The following is an 18235-nucleotide window of genomic DNA, read 5'->3' as shown; positions in this document are numbered from 1 at the left end:
TTTAGTTTACCACAAACAATACATATAAAATCATACCGTTGAATGAATGTTTATTAAGTGGAGGAAGTGCGTCCTCTGCAGGGCGTTCTTCTCAGTCTTTTTCAAATGAATGAATAAGGAATTATGGCTACAAAACAAGACAGTGGGCAGTGTATAAGATGAATATTTATCCATAATATTATGACAAGGCTGACTATATCTTAATTGTCTGAATTAAGGAATGTTAGGTTTCTCATCAACAAGTTGTGAATCCCTGAGCAAGTTTAAGAGCATTTATCAACCAATAAACGTCCAAGAAAATTCCATCTCTTTATAGCAGGACCTGAAATTCTTGTTTTTATATAATTAGTAAATGTAATTTACAGGGTAAACTGCTGGTACATTTTAAAGTGTGTTTGGCTTGGCTTTATGGGTAATAGGAAATAACAAATAAAACCCAAAAGCTTAAATGTCTCCTTAAAGATACCTCCATCTTCGTCTTTTAATAGCAAGAGAACCCATCGTCCTCTGGTTGACTCTGGACAGCACAGCACAAACATAATACAGTAAATACCGCAGAAACAGCCGGACAGTGAGGACCTAAGAAACAACTTTTAATGTTTTGAATTATGAGATTGTGAAGTGTTGGGCAAAAGCACAGTTTCTGAAATGAGTAGTTGTACTTTTAAAACACCTTTAGACAGCCCGTAACTTACCTGTTTTACTTAATCTTATGTATTTTTAACTTTTATTCCTTTTTTAGTTCTTCTCTTAGTTTTTTTTTCCTTTTATATCGTTTTTTATTTTTCCTTTTTATAGTTTTATACTATTGCTTTTTAACTTATTTTGATTATTATTATTGTTTTACGTTGTAAACGTTAATTTAGATTACTTTGAACTGTTTTTGTTGTATTAATCTTATCTTTTTTGATCTTAAGTTATTTTAAATTAAAGTTTCATTATTATTATTATTATTATTATTATTATTATTATCTCATATTAAAATTATAAATGTAGTTGTACAAAATGCCGAAACCCGGGATCGAACCAGGGACCTTTAGATCTTCAGTCTAACGCTCTCCCAACTGAGCTATTTCGGCTGTGGAGCAACATAGCGGAACAGACTGCAGATGAAACTCTCGTATAAACACGTGTGCAGCTACAAGTTGTTCTAATGAAAGAATAATAAGTTGTTGTTTTTGAATGAATTGTCGTTTATTTAATATAGTATTGATCACTATAAATATTATATATGGAAAGTTTTAAAACAAATAATACTATCTTTTAACTAAATACTTAATAAATACATACATATCTTAATAGAAAATGTTTGTACTTTAACGTATGTATACATTTGCAGAGCTTTCTACGACATATCAATCAAAATGTTTTTATTTTTGAGAAAAACAGTGTTTAGAGATCATTATTATTGGAAAAGCTATCAAGTTTACAAGTGTTTTTCCCTCTTTAAGTATAAATGTCCTATAACTATGCACTTTTGTTAAAAAGTAAAAAAAGAAAATTACAGGCTGAATTACCTACTGATTTTTGCTGAACTCTATGGTCCTCCAGTAATTTTAGTCCCGTCCTAATGCACAACTCTGAATTTCGTCTTTTGCGTTTTAATAAAATAGCTATTTGTCCACTGCTACGCACTGTAGTTACACCTTGAGCGCGCATTTTATACGGAGATCCACGTAAAAACAAGCAGCAGCCAGTGGACATGGAGGAGCTATAACTTACTGAAGCACAAGAGACTTTTGTTCCCTCAAAAAACTCACTAGTCCTCCTGTTTTTCAGTTGCAGTTCATATGCAACAAATCTATCGACACATTGGCAACGACAAAGCGTATTTTTTATATTATACAAATACCTTACTAACTACATGAGACAGTATAGGAAGCAAGGCATCAAATGAGCATTTCTTGCTAATCTGCCTTCATCCAAGTTTCCGTAGTGTAGTGGTTATCACGTTCGCCTCACACGCGAAAGGTCCCCGGTTCGAAACCGGGCGGAAACATCTTTTCTTACTTCTACGTTGTTTCTGTTTCACAATGAAAAAAGAATACAAAATAGTAGCTGAAAATTAATGGCTGAAAGCAAGACCCCTTAAGTGAACTAAATAAAATGTTTGGCAGAAGGCAGAATACCAAAGATGTTTTAGCAACACTGCACAAAATAAATGTGATCTTTTTCTTGAAAAACTAAATTTTCAAAATATTTTTTCCCCGATTTGGAAAGTTAATTACCCCACTCACTCAGCCATAAGGACTTTCCTATCACAAGCAATTCCCCTAATTGCAAGGTGATGGAGGGTTGCTGGAGAATGCTTCAGGCAGAGATAATTGCCAAAGGAAAAACTAGGGAGGAGAACACAAGGACAGTGAAGACCAGCACATACCTCCTCCACTACATGCAAAGTATAAATAATTTTTGGTTTCAACTAAATTATGCTGTAGTATATATCACTGTCACCCTGTGTGTACCATCAACACAGCCATTAATTACACAAAACTTTATTTTATTTCAGATTGTTCTGTATTCGTCCATTTGCTTAGTTCATTATCTTTTTTTCCTCTTTACACTGAATCACACTACCATAGGAACAGTGTAATACAACTCAGTTATTGAATTCAGTTGTATAAATATGGGTATTGCAAGCATTCAGTCCAGCAAATATCGTAATGGGAATAATTTAATATTCAAGTAAATAATTGTACATACGAGAAAAAAAAGAAAAAAAAAAAAAAAACAGATAATGAAATTATCAATCATACATTGTGCAGGAGGCCCATACTGATGGCATTTTCAAGGAAAATCCCTTTGGTCCACGTGCAGGACAGAGAAAGCACTTTTAACAAGAAAAGAAATAAAAGTACACTTGGTGTTAAGATGTGAAAAGCTCCAAATGAACAGGAAATAATGATATTCCAGGATGTGACCATTCTGTGATAATTAACAAAAGGCAATTACTGGATGTGTAACATTACTAATCATCAATTTTCTTGATTACATAGAGATGGTACGGCAAAGTAATTCAGAAACCAATACAAACTAACCTTTATATTGATGTATGAGGCCCTAAACTAACACCTTGATAGGATGTTTTGCTTTAAATGGCCTTTTATGACAGAAACCCTGATTATACCTGGTCACTTCAGGCGTCTTGAGTATCAGGATTATTTTTGGATAAGACCAAGTCTAATAAAATGAAAGAGTAAACACACCAACACTGCATTAGAGCTACGGCATATTGTATATTTTCTAGCAGTGTAAACACAACGGTCTTTTGAAGAGAACCAAACCAAAACCCTTTCCAGTACAACCAGTAATAATTGCAGCACAATTATTCACACAGAAATCATATTTCAGTCTGAAAAACTGGGAACACTTTTGATTACCAAATGTAAATATATGTGACCTAAACATCAGGATACAATCCAGATACTAATCAATTTAGGTGACCAGCTGTAAACAAGGTCCAAGAGATTTTATGTAAAGATCAATAACTAAAAACAATTGTTCATGGAAACGAGGCACTTCCACACAAAAAATGGGTAAAGAGCCATCTGGTAATACTTTTTGCACTGGACTTTCAGGACATTAATCATCACCAAACAGTGATCATTTACTGCCTCACCAATGACCAATAATACTAATAAAGTGGCAGTTATCTAGACAATTACTGAGCCTAGCCTTGGATTTCACAGCAATTTGAATGGATATTTTACATTGAAAGGAACATATAGTCTAAAACTAGGCTTAATCTCTGTCTGGAAAACTGTCCCTTTATGTAGCAAGTAATTCAGCTGACATTTTTGACCTGCCATCATTTAAGAACAAAAACAATATAACATCAATAATTCCAGTCCAGTGGAGCAATAAATGTGAATTTAACCATTCCAACAAATCCCGAGTATTGTAAAGTTCTTCAGATACACTCAATATACGGTGTTCAAAATACAGAATTCATGGTAAAACTGAATTCTATGAGACGAGCTAACATATCTGTAATGTAAATCTTAAAAACACACCCTCTGGGGTGTTGAATAAACATCAAGGATGCAAAAGTGAAGATCCAATTAATTGGGTCAATAACTGCATATATACCAATTAATCATAATAAAGGAGCTCGTTTTTGTTGCTTTGTTATGTGTAATATGTCCAGCATTACAACATCCCTGCTGGTAAAAGTTCCCCCATTTGTTCATTTGTTGCACCGTGAGCTATCTGAGCTTTTATTTACATGATATAATAATGTGAAAAAAAAACTGGCCCTGCCCTCTAAAGGGACAAAAGATAAAGTGCAAGATAAAGTAAATTACATACAGTACAATGAATAGCACGCATAAGTGTAGAAAAAAATTCTAAAGGCCATATAAGGTACAGGAAAAAAAAATACTGTCTTACACCAAGAGCAGGGTTTGGGAAAGAAGCGCTTGCTCAACTTTGGTTTGCCACATAAACAGAACCGTTAAAGCATATGAAAAGCACTAAAGGAGGCTACGAGCCTTTGATTTATTTTTTTTGTCACTTCATATGTCTGTTCATGTGGTGGTGATGGCTGCAGGAGATGCAGTTGAAATTAATCACGAGGCTGATGGAGAGACAGCGATGGGGCTTGTGGGGGATGGGATTGTGGTGGCCAAGTTATAGGTCGAGTTTGGGGAGGAGGCCACTGCTGGCTGCAGGTTAGAAAAGGTGGGCCCGTTGGGTGTGTGAGGGGAGGCGGCAGCTGTGGTTGGAGAGTCCAAGCTGACCTCGTCCCCCTCCTCTGAGTCCCACACTTCGCTCTGCAGATAGTCGGCAAACAGGGCCTTGGCGCGCTGAAGGATACGGCCAAGGTTATGCCGGCGGACCAAGCGATCGAAGTGCATGGCCAGTTCGTTGTAATCCAAGCTGTTTTTAATGATGTGGTCACGATGCTCCAACAAGATGGAGAGGCACAGGAACAGCATGAAGGGATTTCCCTTTCCAAACTCTTGAGGAGGTGGCAGGGAACAGGGTTTACCACCACCAGCCTCTGGTTTTCCAGTGTTTGGTGAGTTCATGCCACTACCTTGGGGTTTGCAAGGTGATGGAAGGTTGCTGGAGAATGGTTTAGGCAGAGATGGGGATTTGCCAAAGGACAAAACAGGCGAGGAGAGCAGGGATCGATTGTAGCCAAGCGATGGAGAGGAAACTCCAGACTTGCCTGTTGGGGTTGACGGCGAATGTGCTCCAGTGCCATTAGGCACAGCAGTTGTGGTGGTCAATCTCCCCAGTGCTTTCTCAGGAGAAGACGAACATTTTGATGCTGGAACATCTGGAGATGCAGTTCTCCAACTGCACAATGAAGGAGATGTTGCTGAAGACTGATTGGAGCCATTTTTCCAGTTGGATAGACATGGAGGATGAGAGGAAGCCATTTGACCATTGGGAGAACCTCTCTCCTCCAACTCAGGAGATGAAAGTTTGTCAGTACTGCTTATCAAAGGCTGCCTCTCTCCTGGATCATCCTCACTGTCCTCTGTAGACTGGCGTACCGTGAGAGACAACGTTGAATGTGCTGACTGAAACTCAACAGGTGACAACGTAGGATCAGAGGGTTCATTTTCGTTTATCTCGAAACTGTCCTCATTCCGGGCACTGTAGTATTTGAACTCCCCAAAACTAGACTGCTTCTCAAAAGCACGTGCAACTACAGGAGCATCACTCTTAGCCACAGTAGGGACACTGATCTCTTCTTCACCATCCTTCATAGATCCTTTCTCCTGCTTCCTCTCCACCTCGAAACTGAGACGACGTCCTCCGTCTGCCTCTTCCCGAGACGGCCTCAGCATGTGGCGTCTCCGTTGCCTCTCTGTCTGCTCTTTCTCAAGCTCATAGTTCTCAGAACTTCGGCGGCCATTGTCCAGGCTTGGAGGCTGGTCCGCTTCAAGCGATGGCCCAAGAAGTTCAACTTCAGTCTCAGGTGGGTCTGGAGGCAAAGAGCTCCAAGTCACTTCCAGCATCCTCAAGGCATCGTCAAAGGCAAACTCCCGCTTAAGCTCGAGAAGGAGCCAACGGTAACAAAAGAACAGGTCGTCTGCACCTTTGGACACCAGATATGTGTAAAACTCAGGGTCTGAATACTGCAAAAGTAACTTGAGATGCTGGAACTTTATAGACATGAGCTGGCCATCAGGGCGAAAGTTGCCCTCGAGGCGCTTCATGATGCCACAGAAGCAGATGAAAGCGTGTGCTTCGTTGTCCATGACAGCAAGGATCGGGGAGGCAATATCACTCATACCTTGACAATAAGACACCTATGAAAATTAAACAAGATATTAGTTGTCTTCTGCATATTAATAGATTTAATGCAGCCTTCCAAATAGAGGAACGTAGGTATAGCTACAGTGCATTTTGTAATGTGGTAAAACAACCAGACAACTCTATACCTCGGAGTGTCATTGGACAAGGTTACTAACTGTGCATTCACCCGCCTCTAGATTAGACCATTGGCCAAAAATTTGAATTTAAACATCTTTTAAAGGAAATGACAGAATATAGCATCAAGTGATATATCACTAACATGTTAATGCTGTGATAAGGCTTATTATAATAATACTCAGCGTTAAGTACAAATACTGGTAGAGTCTTCCTCCATACTCTGCATTTATTTTATTCTCTGTTCTCTAAAACTTTGTGGTTTTGTATGAAACAGAATATACAACTTATTGAAGTATATGCACATGGACAAGTATATGGAGAAGTAGACTGTAACTTTTAAAACAGATGTATTCATGTTCTTTTATAAAGGGGGAAAGCATTTGTTTTAATATTTCTTCTGTTTTACACACTTATCGGCATTCCATATTAAAGAACCTAAATCGAAGCTATTTAAGATAGTGGCAAATGTCACATACCTGTGGATGTGTAATAGCAAAGGTGGTTAAAAGGTCAGTCAGGGACGTCAGATGGGGGCTGTCCTCTGAACCAGCATAATATGGGTGGGCTCGGTCAGTTCGGAGAACATCCTTTAGCACATTGCCCCGTATGAACTCCAAATCTTCTGAAGTGGCTCTGGCCATCCATTCATGTTTCAGCTGGTCATACTCTCTAGTCTTTCTCTTCATGTAGTCCATCCTTTCCTGGCCTGTCAGACCATCTGGGTATACATTTAAAAGATATCGCCACACTACCTGCCATGGAAAAGAAGCAGAATTCAAAGATAGACTGATCAATACAAAAAAAATACAAGCAGTTTTTTTGCAATGGAATGAATAAAGATGACTTTAATGGGTTCTTTAAGAATATATTATAATATATATCAATGTTTTCACTATAATTAAATTTATTTCAATATTTTATAACACATAAAAACTTACTAAATCCACAATTTCACATTTATCATCATACAATAAAATACTGACATTTGCAAAACTCTAGTTCAGGGGTGTCCAAACTTTTTTTGTTGGGGTCAGAAGGAGAAATATATTTGAAGTCACGGGCCACACTCTGTAATAAAACAAATAATGAAATATACCAATTTAAATAATACTTTTTTTCCTGATTATTTCATTTACACACCATTTTACTTGACTTACTATCTTTATCTTTGACAGTGTTGTGTAAACTAAGATTTTTCAAATTGATGTTTAATTTCATGATATCTCTTAATATTAAACTCCTTAATTACAGCAACTTTTAGACTCTGATTTTCTGCGCTAGAAATGCGCACTCTCTCTGCTTTTAGACTCTTTGGCCCATTTTTCTGCGCTAGATGCCGAGTGGTCCAGCGATCTAAAGCGCTGCCACTATGAGCGAGAGGTCGCAGGTTCGAACCCCAGCTCATGCAGCTTTGCCATCAAGCTGCCGGCATCAGAGGGAGCAAAATTGGCCCTGCTCCCTCTGGGTGGGTAGATGGCGCTCTCTCCCCACATCACTCCTAGGGTGATGTCTGCAGCACAAGGCGTCTGTGTGCTGATGTACCGGAGCCGAGCCGCTGTGCTTTCCTCCAAGCGCGCTGGCTGCTCGGTAATGCTGCATCAGCAGCAGTTCGAAAAGAAGCGGTGGCTGACTTCACATGTATCGGAGGAGGCATGTGTTAGTCTTCACCCTCCTGGTGTGTTGCGGCATCACTAGTGATAGGGGGAGTCCTAATGAGTGGGTTGGGTAATTGGCCGTGTAAATTGGGGAGAAAATGGGAAAAATTAGAAATAAAATTATATAAAAAAAAAAAAAGAAAAAAGAAATGCGCACCCTCTCCGCTTTTAGACTTTTGGCCCGTTTTTCTGCGCTAGAAATGCGCACTCTCTCCGCTTTTAGACTTTTGGCCCGTTTTTCTGCGCTAGAAATGCGCACTCTCTCCGCTTTTAGACTCTTTGGCCCGTTTTTCTGCGCTAGAAATGCGCACTCTCTCCGCTTTTAGACTCTTTGGCCCGATTTTCTGAGCTACAAATACGCACCCTCTACGCATTTAGACTCTTTTGCCCTGTTTTTCTGCGCTAGAAATGCGCACCCTCTCCGCTCGCTTGGCTCGTTTCTGAGACCTAGCTTTCAATCTTTGAATCTCACATTATTTTCTAAAATACCTCGCGGGCCGTTCCAAAAAAGAAACGGTCCGCAAATGGCCCGCGGGCCATAGTTTGGACACCCCTGCTCTAGTTCTTCCCCATCAGTAAAGAAAAAAATTAAATCAATATAAATTAATACAAATTTATAGCATTTTGTTTTTGTGATACATTAATGATAGTGTTTTTACCTTGCGTAAGGATGGCTCAACTCCGCCATGATAGATGCGTAGTCGTAGGTCCTCTGGACGGGTTAGCTGACCCTGGCTGTTCAGATAGCTGTGGAACTCTGCATCACTCAGAGGAGGTTTAAATGGTTTAACCTCCTCTCCGTAGGACCAGCTAAAAGCTTGTTGTACCCTAGATAGGGTCTTACCCATCTGCAAGTAAAAATAAAAAAAAAAACTGGTTGGATCATAGAAGTAGAATTTGGCCTTTTACTGATTTTATCTTGTGTCATCATGCTGTTTTCCAGAATTACAGTTTCAATCCTTCCTCGTCATAAACTAAGCCTGGCAATTTCACAGTACGTTTACTTGGTTAGTGCTTGTGGTATGATTGCATTAGGAAATGAGGAACCTGACTGAACGCAGCAGAGACTGGCTGGTAAAACAGCTGGCTGACAGGGTGAAGAACGTCATCAGTAACCTGGGACAGCAGTGACTGAGTGAAGGGAAGAGCAGTGGACGCCAGCGACCTCTTCTCCCCCTGTAGTTGATCAGAGCCGATCACATCCTTCGGACTGATAATGTCCCAGTCCTCAAGCACAGGACCTAAAAGCCAATGAAACCAATAAATGTAAAATATTACCTCAAAGAAATTAGATATATGGTGGTTTTATACCATCACAGGTATAGATTGAGGCCATTTCTTTAAACCATGCTGCCTAAACGGTCATTGTTTTTAAGCATAACATTTTTGATGCATAAATGTGTAACAAAATAATATGCTAGTTTTACTATGTTTTATAAAGATTTATTTTAAACTTTAAATGAACTCAAATGGAAAATATCAATTTCAAAATGGTTGAAAAGGTTGCAAAGAAAATGAATTAATCATAACATAAATATAACAAATATCTAAGTCTAAATCTAATATAATCTAAAAGAAATCTAACTTTAATGTTCTGTACTGTCATGTTTTTTATATTGGAGTTAGTTATCATTACATCATCATATTGTCTGGTTTGAAGTCATGGGGTAAAATTAGACTATGGGGCAAGATTAGGCTATGCTATTGACATAGATTATACATCTGCTTAATGTTTGGCTTCTTAATTCCATAAAGCTACTGTAAACCAACTGTTAGGGTTGGGTTCTGATACATTTTTCCTAGCCCATGTGAGTGTATGAAGTAAATATTTACTCACTGTCTTCTGCAGGCTTAATATCCATCTTCAGCTGTAGGTAAGGCTTAGCTGCACTGACAAATGCTGCGTCTAGATCCCAGTCCGACAGTAGAGAGAGATAGACCTCCACACCCCCTCGATCCCGGGAGAGGTAACTAATACCAAAATTCCGCCTCCTGTAAAACAGAAAATAAAGACTCAATAAATGACTGTTTTAACCATTTTCTGTAACATGAGTTGTTCAAGTGAAATAAGTACACCTTTTTGCACACATACAATTTATTTTCAAAGATAATCTTTTTTGATCAGTGCCTCAAAGTTTACTCAGCTGGTAAGTTCAAATTCACACCATTGGCCCAAGTTAATGATTAACTTAAACTTCAGTAGATTCTGCAGTCCTTATTTAACCCATGTGCTCTGCAAAACAAAAACAGCCAGACTGTCAACTGAGGACAACATTTACTACTTTATATTATTAATATCCTAGTATATACACATTGTTCTGCCACTCCCACTTTCGAAAGCTTGATTCTTGCGCCGGTCAGTTCATTTTATATGGTACCTACTGATGTGGAAAGTAGCTATATATGCTTCAGTCTATTTAATATTATTTACAGCATAACCAGCTTTTAAAAAAAAAAAACAACACACAAAAAGATAAGTGCTGTGAGGAGCTGCCACTGTCCTCCAGAAAAAAGAAGCTGCTCCTGCTGCTAAAGGAGCTCAACATAAGTGTCTGTACCTCTGCTCAAACCATTCTGTGGAGGGAAACCCAGTTCTGAAGCTCCAGTAAAGTGGATGTGCTGGTTCTTTGTGGCTGGCGGTTAAACGGCACAGCAAGCCCGACCCACATGCTTTGCCCGTGCTTCAAATCCAAGCTATTTCTCTGGGTTAGGATGTTCTGGTGTTGGCTGGTCCTCTATTTAATGTTAACATCAAATGTTTTTGTGTCTAGATATATGTGTTACATTTAGTCCTGTCAACTACAGACATAGCTCCTCTTCTGTGGAAGATGGTGGATGGACATTAAATCAAAACTCCTATCTTTTTGTGTTGTGTTCAGAACTCTCATGCTGTTCATGTATTTTTTTCCTATTTTCACAGTTACATTCTGTTACTAACTGAGTATATTATACTACTCATGCTCTACATTTACTATCACTGTGGGTGTAACTAATACCAATGGTCTGCTGCTGCACTGGAAATTCCAATACAAATTAAACAACTAATGAGGCTAAAAGTCGACACCTTCACTTCCACCTGCACACACTCACCCATTGAGCTCAAACGCTCGTATAAGGATGTGCTGCAACACCTCCAGGGATGTAATTTGTGGATCAACTGCAAAGGAGCGAAACTCCACTGGCAGGATTCCCTCACATTTCTGTATAAAGACAAAAAGAAAGGAGCAAATCAGCAATCAGCAAAATTGTACTTTGAATTGAAAGATATTTCATAAAAATGTCCATAAATTAGGAATTGAGTAACTGATGTAAACCTGCATTAGGAAACTACAAATCTAGCTGTCAGTCAATTTGATACAATTCCAATATCGTTATGAACAATATAAAGGCCACCACGCTTGTTGTAGGCAATCAAGCACTGACAGGGGTGGGTGATACCGTAAACATATTTTATCACAATATTTAAAGACATTTTCATGATACACAGTATTTATCATATTTTGACACATAGACATAATGCATTAGCAGAGGCAGATTCAGTAGTGATTCTTATTTCATTTTTGCTGCACGTCATCCAAATTAACAGGAAGTTTATTTATACAATCTATGTAATGAAATGGACAGTTAGGTCTGTGTTATTTTAGCACTGATGATCTCCTTAATATGCTCAATAAGTTCTATGTCATAAAATTGAAATAGATCACAATAAAATCAAATATCGATATATTTTCCAGTTCTATGTCATAACATTTAAATTGATCACAATAAAACCAAATATCGATATATTGTCCAGTTCTACATCATGACAATTAAATTTATCACGATATGATAAAATATCTATATCTATATATATTGTCTAGCTCACGTCATGACAATGAAATTGATCAAAATACGATAAAATATCAAGATACTGTCCAGCTCTTTTTCATAATAATGAAACTGATCACAACATATTAAAAAAACAATATACTGTCGAGCTTTACATCATGATAATTAAACTGATTACAGTAAAACTAAATATCAATATATTGTCCAGCCTTATGTCATGATAATGAAATTAATCACAATGTGATAAAATATAGATTATATTGTCCAGCTCAATGTCATTATAATAAAACTGATCACAATATAATAAAATATCAATATATTGTACAGCTCTACCTCATGATAATGACATTGATCAAGATAGAATAAAATAAATAGAGAGTTTAGGTTGTTTTTTGATGATCACACAAAAAAGTGACAAGCTTCTACCCGTGGCTTTGTTTTTCTCCACATTTTAAGCTTATTTATTTAACGAGCTTCCCCTGAAGAGAAAAAGACAAACAGAGAAAAGCACACAACACAAGAATACTAACGTTAACTAATTAAGCTACTATTGAGTGACTAACAGAAGCCAGACAGCGGTTCATGAATAACAAACGGACCAGGTGATAAAAATGACTTGTAATATGATACCTAGGTAGATACCTAGCTAGCTAGGACATCTGACATGTTTTAAACGTAAAATACAGCATTAAAACAGATGGTAGTTAAATATTTGACCGGCTGTAGTAGGCTAGCTTAGCTAGATAGCTAGCTAGGTTACGTTAGTTGGCTAGCAACTAATAAACAGGTTGGAAATACGCTAGCTTTATTATTATTATTTTATTATTTTCTTACGTTAAGAGAGTCTAATCGGGCTAATCTGAGTTTTTTTGTGTGTGTCAGTGTTCGCGGACAGGTGGATAACATAGCTTTAGGTAATATTAGCCCAGCTGCTGCACTTCTCAGCATCTGTTATACAGTAAATACACTAGTGTTAGCGGTTAGCCGTTAGCCGCTGTGTTATTGTCCGCTCCCCGCGCTCCGGTGTTCCGTCGAGTTTTGCTACCCATCAATAGATGCTTATTTAAGGTAAAGCGCATGCGCCGTCCAACATATATATTTTTTGGAATATGTTTTCATGTTTTTCTAGATAATTCCTTAAGTTTTTATTGGGAGCATTAAACAGCCTGTTTGCATGTTACAAAACACTGTAAGTAGAAGTTAAATATAACAATAAACTAGCTGTACATTGTTGTTTTACCATGTTTAACTGCACTACCTCCAGTACACACACGAAAGTAGACTCTACTTTTATACTTTTTTTTTATTGTATTTTTACCTGCATCATTCTATCTTATCATTTTTTTTACCATCTGTGTACTATGTATACCTGCTACGTCCAGAGTTTCCCTCTGGAATCAATAAAGTATAAGTTACATCTAACTTACTTATTTATAAATAAAAAACTGTGGAAAAAACGGTTTCTAATCACGTAAATTACCTTAACTTTTTTAAATTTACCTAATACAGTGATTTAGCCTATCCACATATCCTACCTAGGCCTCTGCTAAGAGTATTTTCTATTACGGGTTCTAATATTTCTGTATTTTTAACTTAAAAAAAAGAAATACTACAAGGGTAGCACGCTTTCACAGGGTAGCACAACTATACAGAACACCGGCTCTCGGCTCTTGGCTCCCGGCTCCTGGCTCCCGGCTCCAGGTCCCCCCGCCGCCCCGGCTCCTCACCTTGACTTTGACACGAACTACCCCCCTCTCCTCCTCGACCGACATGGCGGGTAGTCCACGCTGAAACCCTCGCTCAGGAATCCTCCACCTTCATCCACAATATTAAGCTGAAACGTGGCCAAACGCCGATGTTGACTCCACTGCTCTCCCCTTCTTCTCTCTGCAGCTTTGGCAGAAAGAACGTCAACGAACGAAGCCAAGCGGGCAGATTTCACAATAAAAGCAGGTGTGAGAAAACAAAGCCTTGATTACTTTAATACCCATAATGTATTTAGAAAATAGAAGAAATGAACATAAAACAATACAATAATGAATTACATCCTTAAAAATGCATAATACAAATTATTTGTTAAGGAAAATCTTTATTTAGAAGATAAAATTGACCTCGCACCGCTAGATGGAGCCCGCGATTGAGTCCTCAATGAATGGGGTGAATTGAGAAAAACAGCAAAAAACTTAAATTAAAAATAGTAAATAACTATATTTCAATGATATTCAGTACATTTTAGAAATTATAATAAGGTACTTTAAAACCCACAAAAAACTTTACCGTTTCGTTTCTCTACAGCGAAAGGGTTTTGGGTAGAAGTGTCACTAGCATGACTGCTACTGTGAGCTGAGTGGTTGGTGAGCTGATGCTGATGCAGAAGTTACAATTATGTTAGATCCCAGAGATAAAAAGGTTTAAGCTGCAGTTAAAAAGCTTTAAAATTAATGCCTTCAGTACTGAAACATTTGCTATTGGGATCCACCCTTACATCCAATCAAATCCACCTATCCATCCATTCACCAATTCATTCATACAACCATCTATATATATGGTTGTATAGATATACAGCTCTGAAAAAAAAGAAACCACTTAAAATTGATAAGTTTCTTAGATTTTACAAATTTGAAAACCTCTTTATAATATAATCCAGAGGAAGATGGATGACCACAAGCTACCAAACCAAGCTGAACTGCTTGAATTTTTTAACCAGGAGTGGCATAAAGTGATCCAAAAGCAGTGTGTAAGACTGGTGGAGGAGAACATGTCAAAATGCATGAAAACTGCGATTAAAAGCCAGGGTTATTCCACCAAATATTGATTTCTGAAATCTTAAAACTTTTTTAATATAAGCATGTTTTCTTTGCATTATTGAGGTCTGCATCGCTTTTGTTATTTCATCCATTTCTCTTTTTCCGCAAATAAAAGCTCTAAATGACAATATTTTTATTTTGAATTTGGGAGAAATGGTGTCCGTAGTTTATAGAATAAAATACCAATGTTCATTTTATTCATATACCTATAATAGGTATGTATATTCTAAATATATACTGATAAACCTGGACTGTAAAGTGCGTAAGTGCGTATTCTCCTCTGTAGAGGTTCTCTGGCCTGGCTTGGCGTCAGCAGGCGCCAGAGAGGCACATGACATCATATGTCCATTACTTCATTTTATTTATATCTACAGTCGCAAACGATGATTTAAATAAAGGTTATATTGATTTGGAGGAAGGCTGTAATTAAGTGTTTTATAAATCATCCAGGTTTATCAGTATATATATATATATATATATATATATATATATATATATATATATATATATATATATGTAAATATAAAATAATATATACTGACGAACCTGAATTGTAAAGTGGGTATTCTCTTTTGTATATATCGTATTATGCGTATTATGATAAAACAATATTATTTTTTATGTTCAAAAGTAACGCTTACTCAGGTCTGCCGTGACCCGGATTCGAACCGGGGTTGCTGCGGCCACAACGCAGAGTACTAACCACTATACGATCACGGCGAGCTACCAGAGCACTGGAGGAGCGACCGGTGGGTTCCGCTCTAGAGCGTTTATAAAGGGACTGTCACAGACGGGTTAAACAGGATCCTGATCACTCTGATATTTAAACATTGAATAAACCTTTATTTTTTGGGTTGCATTACATCTTTTAGGGGTAATAATTGAAAAATTACATTTATACAAAGTTTATTTAACATTGATTAATAATTAACGTTATGGGTTGGTGTTAAAATTCTGACACTGAATCAACATTTATTAAAGGTTTTGAATGGTTAATGCTCTTCTGTATCTAACGTTACACTCACTGTGATGCCTCCCACAAATAATCATATTAATAACTATTATTTAAATGTCGCTGCAAGACTACAGGCTAAAATAAAAATATATATCCAGATTTATTAGCATACATATTAATTAATTCTGATTCTAATTCAATATATTAAAGACAAAATACCAATAGTGTGCAGATCTGTCCTCAAAGATAAATGTGCTACTTTGTTTAACACTTTTTGATATACAGAATAATTCTGTAAATGTTCATATATAGCTTTATTATAATCAATATATTATTTACAATGAAAAAATATATATATATATAACGTTATAACGTATATATATAACGTATATATATACACTACCGTTCAAAAGTTTGGGGTCACTCAAACAATTTTGTGTTTTCCATGAAAAGTCACACTTATTCACCACCATACGTTGTGAAATAAATGAAAATAGAGTCAAGACATTGACAAGGTTAGAAATAATGATTTGTATTTGAAATAACATTGTTTTTACATCAAACTTTGCTTTCATCAAAGAATCCTCCATTTGCAGCAATTACAGCATTGCACACCTTTGGCAATCTAGCTGTTAATTTGTTGAGGTAAACTGGAGAAATTGCACCCCACGCTTCTAGAAGCAGCTCCCACAAGTTGGATTGGTTGAATGGGCACTTCTGGCGTACCATACGGTCAAGCTGCTCCCACAACAGCTCAATGGGGTTCAGATCTGGTGACTGCGCTGGCCACTCCATTACCAATAGAATACCAGCTGCCTGCTTCTGCTGTAAATAGTTCTTGCACAATTTGGAGGTGTGTTTAGGGTCATTGTCCTGTTGTAGGACGAAATTGGCTCCGATCAGGCGCTGTCCACTGGGTATGGCATGGCATTGCAAAATGGAGTGATAGCCTTCCTTATTCAGAATTCCTTTTACCCTGTACAAATCTCCCACCTTACCAGCACCAAAGCAACCCCAGACCATCACATTACCTCCACCATGCTTAACAGATGGCGTCAGGCATTCTTCCAGCATCTTTTCATTTGTTCTGCGTCTCACAAACGTTCTTCTTTGTGATCCAAACACCTCAAACTTGGATTCATCCGTCCACAACACTTTTTTCCAGTCTTCCTCTGTCCAATGTCTGTGTTCTTTTGCCCATCTTAATCTTTTTCTTTTATTAGCCAGTCTCAGATATGGCTTTTTCTTTGCCACTCTGCCCTGAAGCCCAAAATCCTGCAGCCGCCTCTTCACTGTAGATGTTGACACTGGTGTTTTGCGGGTACTATTTAATGAAGATGCCAGTTGGGGACCTGTGAGGCGTCTGTTTCTCAAACTAGAGACTCTAATGTACTTATCTTCTTGCTTAGTTGTGCAACGCGGCCTCCCACTTCTTTTTCTACTCTGGTTAGAGCCTGTTTGTGCTGTCCTCTGAACGGAGTAGTACACACCGTTGTAGGAAATCTTCAATTTCTTAGCAATTTCTCGCATGGAATTGCCTTCATTTCTAAGAACAAGAATAGACTGTCGAGTTTCAGATGAAAGTTCTCTTTTTCTGGCCATTTTGAGCGTTTAATTGACCCCACAAATGTGATGCTCCAGAAACTCAATCTGCTCAAAGGAAGGTCAGTTTTGTAGCTTCTGTAATGAGCTAGACTGTTTTCAGGTGTGTGAACATGATTGCACAAGGGTTTTCTAAACATCAATTAGCCTTCTGTGCCAATGAGCAAACACATTGTACCATTAGAACACTGGAGTGATAGTTGCTGGAAATGGGCCTCTATACACCTATGTAGATATTGCACCAAAACCAGACATTTGCAGCTAGAATAGTCATTTACCACATTAGCAATGTACAGAGTGTATTTGTTTAAAGTTAGGACTAGTTTAAAGTTATCTTCATTGAAAAGTACAGTGCTTTTCCTTCAAAAATAAGGACGTTTCAATGTGACCCCAAACTTTTGAACAGTAGTGTATATTATATATATATATATATATATAAATAAAAGGAAAACATTGAATAAGAGAGGTGTGTACAAACTTTTGACTGGTACTATTCCCTTAATTTACTAAAAAAAGAGTTTTGTTTTGTAAAAACATTCAATTACTTGAGTTATTAGCTATCAAAGTACTGGCAGAGGCTGATTTCTGATTTGTTTTTCCATTGATCATGTTTATAAGATATTAGACTTCACAGTAATCAGATTTGCTCAGCTTTTAATCCTATTGGAATTTAGTTAATGAAAACATGGTTAGATGAAATTTAATTTTATAATATTTTATATGTTTAACAATGTGTTTATTCTATTCAATCTTCTTCAATTCAAATCTTCAAAAATATAGTGTTTTTATGGAATTTACCCAACTATCCCACAAACACAAAACACCCTTTATATTGATATTGACCCACGTGTGTGTAGCTAAACTGTTTGTTGTCTTTCAAATTGATAAATTGATAACATCTCCCTTTGAAGATCACAATATTATTTTTATAAGCAAAATTTAGTGCAATAATTCTTTTGAGTAAATATCATAAAACAAATTTGGCAAATTGCATTTTA

The 18235-nt window shown here is 37.3% G+C and overlaps 1 protein-coding gene and 3 non-coding genes across 5 annotated transcripts; 1 reads left to right on the top strand and 3 right to left on the bottom strand.

The window, feature by feature from the left end:
• Positions 1–1006: 1006 nt before the first annotated feature.
• On the bottom strand, positions 1007–1079 carry trnaf-gaa (transfer RNA phenylalanine (anticodon GAA)). Its single transcript has one exon. It is a non-coding gene; the product is annotated as a tRNA-Phe (tRNA).
• Positions 1080–1926: 847 nt separating this feature from the next.
• Positions 1927–1999, top strand: trnav-cac (transfer RNA valine (anticodon CAC)). Its single transcript has one exon. It is a non-coding gene; the product is annotated as a tRNA-Val (tRNA).
• Positions 2000–2483: 484 nt separating this feature from the next.
• tbc1d25 (TBC1 domain family, member 25) lies at positions 2484–13799 on the bottom strand. 2 transcript variants are annotated; one of them, XM_007231905.4, is made up of 7 exons: positions 13601–13799; positions 11136–11245; positions 9883–10037; positions 9093–9286; positions 8705–8893; positions 6867–7142; positions 2484–6266 (listed from the first exon to the last, which is right to left on the bottom strand). In XM_007231905.4, exons 1-7 carry the CDS (start codon positions 13643–13645, stop codon positions 4569–4571), a joined length of 2667 nt encoding a protein of 888 aa, XP_007231967.3. In that variant the 5' UTR covers positions 13646–13799; the 3' UTR covers positions 2484–4568. The 2 variants fall into 2 exon arrangements, with proteins under 2 accessions (XP_007231967.3, XP_007231968.3); XM_007231906.4 differs by having other exon boundaries at positions 9162–9286; positions 13601–13798.
• Positions 13800–15328: 1529 nt separating this feature from the next.
• trnah-gug (transfer RNA histidin (anticodon GUG)) lies at positions 15329–15400 on the bottom strand. Its single transcript has one exon. It is a non-coding gene; the product is annotated as a tRNA-His (tRNA).
• Between the last annotated feature and the right edge of the window lie 2835 nt (positions 15401–18235).

This window comes from Astyanax mexicanus, chromosome 12 (assembly GCF_023375975.1).
Source record: "Astyanax mexicanus isolate ESR-SI-001 chromosome 12, AstMex3_surface, whole genome shotgun sequence".
In the NCBI taxonomy this organism is placed as follows: Eukaryota; Metazoa; Chordata; class Actinopteri; order Characiformes; family Acestrorhamphidae; genus Astyanax; species Astyanax mexicanus.
This window is presented reverse-complemented; position numbering and strand designations above follow the sequence as displayed.